Source organism: Glycine soja, chromosome 2 (genome assembly GCF_004193775.1).
Source record: "Glycine soja cultivar W05 chromosome 2, ASM419377v2, whole genome shotgun sequence".
Lineage (NCBI taxonomy): Eukaryota > Viridiplantae > Streptophyta > Magnoliopsida > Fabales > Fabaceae > Glycine > Glycine soja.
Window position 1 is genome coordinate 6,100,231 of NC_041003.1, and position 4,611 is coordinate 6,104,841.

Consider the following 4,611-nt stretch of genomic DNA (forward strand, 5'->3'; position numbering starts at 1 on the left):
AGTACTTCCTCCTCTCATTGGAGACCGTTGTTTGACAAAGTGCATCGATCGCAAGCCTGTTCTCTGGGACTCTGCATCCAGTAGGTCCAAGCATTTTCTCATTAACATGAATAGAACATTGCTGCTTGCCAAGACAAAGCTACAAAAAAAACAAGAAAAAAAAATTAGGTTCACTTTTTTTTAGTCCTTTACCATGGAAATAAGAACAAACTGACTATGCTAAAATAAATTAGTTACCCGTTTCACAATAGATAAAGTATCACTAGATTCGCAATGACCCTTCTTAAAGGATCCACATTCACCCTCAGGCACACCAAAGCTAGCAAATCTAATTTCAGATATGACTTGGTTCTCCTTGCATGCTAATTCCAATTCATGTCCTTCATAGGCCTTTGCACATGCTTTTGCAATAGTTACAGTGGCAATTTTAACTTGAAAGGGGTTACCTCCTTGCTCTTCAAACACCACCAATGTGTTATCCAGACCATCACGAAGAAATGAGTCTGGGACATGGTACCTAGAAATAAAGTAACAAAAAAATTTAGTGTGCATTTCATTGACACATTTTTTAAATGATTATTTCAAATTATTCATATACCATCTTTGAGTGGGATTTCCACAATTTGTCGTGCATTTGTTTGACCTATATGTTCCACGGTAATCACATGTTGAACTACAACCATCTTCACCTGCAAGATAGCTTACCCAATACCTACCAATGTTGTTACCATTTACCCAAGCTTGACCCTTTCCCAAACCTTTCAAATCTAGCACAACTGAATCAGTTCCTACGGGAGTTCTGAATGTAGTCTGCAAGAAGAAGAAAAAAAAGATTGGTTAAATTACTAAGTCATGAACTATTTGAATCTAAAGAATGGCATGCAGTAATAGTATGATTTTATCAAATGAGCCAAGGCTACTACATAACTACACAAGGCACTATATAAAGCGTATATATATACTTGCATGCAATTGATATAAAGAAAGGTAATTAATTATACCTTGTACCACATGAATATTTTATGTGCTTGAAGACCATTTGTAAACCATTCTTCACTGCTTCTACTAGGGGAATATAGCTTCACGTTCTCACCGTGCATTCCAACCTTATAATGCCACACGTTTGTGGAGATATCTTTGGTCACCTCACTGCCATCATTTTGTGACACCAATTGAACGCCAGTAACACCAACATGTATATTGTCAAAGTAGGCACCATAGTTCTATGTCAATAAAGAGGATAATGTTAATTAGTTAATTATGCAATAACAGCATCGATAATTAATGACACAATTAATGCCTTTATGCAATGTGCAGTTGTTACTTACTGGTAAACCAACGGTGCCACTAACTAAAGATATCTCATTTTTCCCAAGTTTCAATTTGATGTCTGCCTCAAAAGTGAACGGGTACTTTCCATAGGTAGCATATTGGGAACCTGTGAGGCAAATCAACAAAAGGAAGAATAAAATTCTAAAACTTAGTAAACTATATTTAAATTATAAAAATTGGCAATGAGGTTCGAATTTGCACTATAGACTTACCAATATGTGCTCCATTAACAAACACATGAAGTACATGCCCTTTGGTGTTTACTCTTATCTTAAGATCATGGGACAAAATGGGGTCGCCTTGTTTGACGTCAACACTGAGGATTGATTTGTCACACAAATTAGTGGGCAATAAGTAATTCATGCATCTACGCCTCAATATAAAATTTTAAGGTAACATTAAGAAATTAACAATTACCTGGTGATGTACCATAAGTAATCACTTGTATCATTTGCCACCTTTTGATCCAAAAGTCGAGGAGCAGTTATAGCAACAGATCCAAGGACTTTGCCATCTTTCATTTGCTCCAAATGCGTCTCAGGCATCCATTGCCAATCCAATGCATATGAATTTTCATTATTAATGGTCATTATGGATGTTTGAGCATTGACCTATTTTCATGTTAATTATTAGTCAGTACTAATCATATAAATTTCACTTTGTTTTTTTATTTGATTTATCATGTATCTAGAGATAGAAAACTTGGTCAAGCATTTAAACCCACCCAATAAAATTTAAGATTTTGACTCTAAATTTTAGCTTAAATTAAATGTAGCAGATCTTTTTAGTTTTGAACTAATTAATGACCTTAACATGTAGCATTGGACGGGTAGCCTATAAAATTATTAAACAATTACTAATGAGAACTATTCTTACCTTTGCAGTGTTGTAGACTTCAGTATAACAATCTGGAAGGATGGACACAGACCATGCAGGAATAGTGTATTGAGTGTTTTGAAAGTTAATATTGGCATCCATTGATGGATGTGCATTTCCAAGGAAACAAACTGATTGTCCAGCATAACTAAAAATTGTGGCCTATAAAAAATAATTCATTCTTGGAGATCAATGATAATCAAATGATTCAAAATATAGCTTAATGTAAATAAAAATAAGTTAAAATGAAAAACAAAAGTTTACCGTCATCTGATTTCCGTAGTCAATATTTCTGGAGGAACCCATAGTTAAGGTTGTTTCAACTGATTTCAAAACCTCATGAAGTCGTTTCAGATGTCCCCATTTAGGTTGATTTAAATCACCTAACAATAAGAAAAATTACAAATCAAATGAATAAAAGAGTAAATAAATCATGTTATTTTACTATCAGACAAATAACCTTTTTTTTTCTTAAAAGTTAAAAAAATGACATAATCATGAATCATGTTTCTCAATTAACTATTCTTTACCGTATTCATTCAAAGGAGCATCATAGTCATATGAGGTAGTGATATATGGTCCTCCTGAGGTTCGTCCAAAATTGGTACCTCCATGGTACTATTAGTGAAAAAAATCAATTTTAATAATAAGTATAACTTATCATTTATATATTTAATTTAATTTTAAAAATAAAATAATGCAATTAGTTACCATATAGTAATTTTGGAATGTGCCACCATATTGAAAAAATCTCCCAACAGCAAAAGCAACGTCCTCAGCAGTTCTATGTGGAGTTGGTCCTCCCCAATGCATGAACCTAATCACAAGGGTTATATTATTTGAATGCATTTTTTTACAATTAAAAATAATTTAAAAATGAGAATGAAGAACAAACCAGCCAGTCCAATCCTCGGTCCACATCTTAGGTTTGTTGTTGCTATTAGGATGCCATTGGTCGCAGTAGAAACCATTACATGTGTTAATCTAATTTAACGAAACAAAAAAAAGAGTAAATAATAATTATCATAAACCAAAATAATTGAAAACTATAATTATAAAATTTTAATATTTATTACCAAAGGATCTGGAGTATCACTTTGTTGACACATGATCCAAGGCACACCAATTTGATAAGATTGAGCTAGTTGAGCACACCATTGAACATACTCTTTTCCATTTTGACCATATGAGCCCATAATATTTCCATACTCATTTTCAATCTGTTGGTGTATAAAGTCAATTATAATAAATGTTATAATGAAAGAAAAAAATATAAGTAGGATCTCACTTATAAAATTAAACCTGAGCAAGAATAATGGGTCCTCCTTGTGATGCAAAGAGCTTCTCATGTCGCATCATGTCCACTATGAGTGTAGTGAATTTTTTCATCTCATCCTGCAGTGGATTAAACGGAGATCAAATTAGGACATCAATTTGTCATACAAAATGGGTATGAAACCTAACAATGAGCATAACAAATTATAGTGACTAACCTCAAAAATAGCATTGTTTGTCCTAAATTCGATGTTAGGTATATTATGTAACCACACCGGAAATCCCCTAGTGTATAAAAAATAAATCAAATTATTTAAACTATATGATTAGATCATTATGAAAAAAAGAATATAATGAAGTAAAACTTTTTGTATTTCTTACCCATAGTTCCATTCTGCACATACATATGGACCAATTCGAAGCACGGCATGAAGTCCTTGATTCTGAATGGTTTTAATGAACCTCACAAGATCTAAATTTCCAGAAAAATCATACTGAAAATACATAAGAAAAAATGATTAAATTAATAAAAAGAAAAGTAAATATGTATCATGAAATTATAAAGTTTTATTAGGATATAAAACCTGGCCAGGGTGAGGCTCATGAACATTCCAAAAAACATATGTCTCAATGACATCAAGTCCACCTTCTTTTGATTTCTCAATCAAAGATGGCCACATCTGTCATAAACAAATAGATTAAAATAGAATTAAATGAATTTTACATAAATGAATAGTTAATAATAGGATTTTAGAAACAGAAAAAATAATAATGTGAAAATAAAAATATATAATTGAATGGATTTATATCCATGATATAGTCATATAATCAACCGCAAATAATTTGGATTTTTGAAATAGACGACATAATGTGTAATTGAGCCAAAAAAACAAAATGTGGAAATGTGATGATACAGTAACATACTTCAGCAGTACTACGTGGATAATGAATAGAGCCAGAGAATAAGATTTTTCTCTTGCCATCAATTGTTATGGCCCTTCCATCGTAGGAAACATCAATGGCTTCAATTGCTATGCTAATCAAAGCCGAACATAACAGCAAAAGTGTAGTGATACTACCCATTTTCCCCATCATCGAGGCAAGGATGAGAGTAAATAAGAAATGAAT

General features: G+C 32.4%; 1 protein-coding gene across 1 annotated transcript; it reads right to left on the minus strand.

The window, feature by feature from the left end:
• Positions 1–219: 219 nt before the first annotated feature.
• LOC114369920 (beta-galactosidase-like) lies at positions 220–4,163 on the minus strand. Its single transcript, XM_028327206.1, has 16 exons — positions 4,068–4,163; positions 3,865–3,977; positions 3,702–3,768; positions 3,511–3,603; positions 3,285–3,428; positions 3,104–3,192; positions 2,920–3,025; positions 2,739–2,826; positions 2,473–2,591; positions 2,209–2,370; positions 1,750–1,943; positions 1,545–1,648; positions 1,329–1,438; positions 1,002–1,223; positions 599–810; positions 220–517 (listed from the first exon to the last, which is right to left on the minus strand). Exons 1-16 carry the CDS (start codon positions 4,161–4,163, stop codon positions 220–222), a joined length of 2,217 nt encoding a protein of 738 aa, XP_028183007.1.
• Positions 4,164–4,611: the final 448 nt, after the last annotated feature.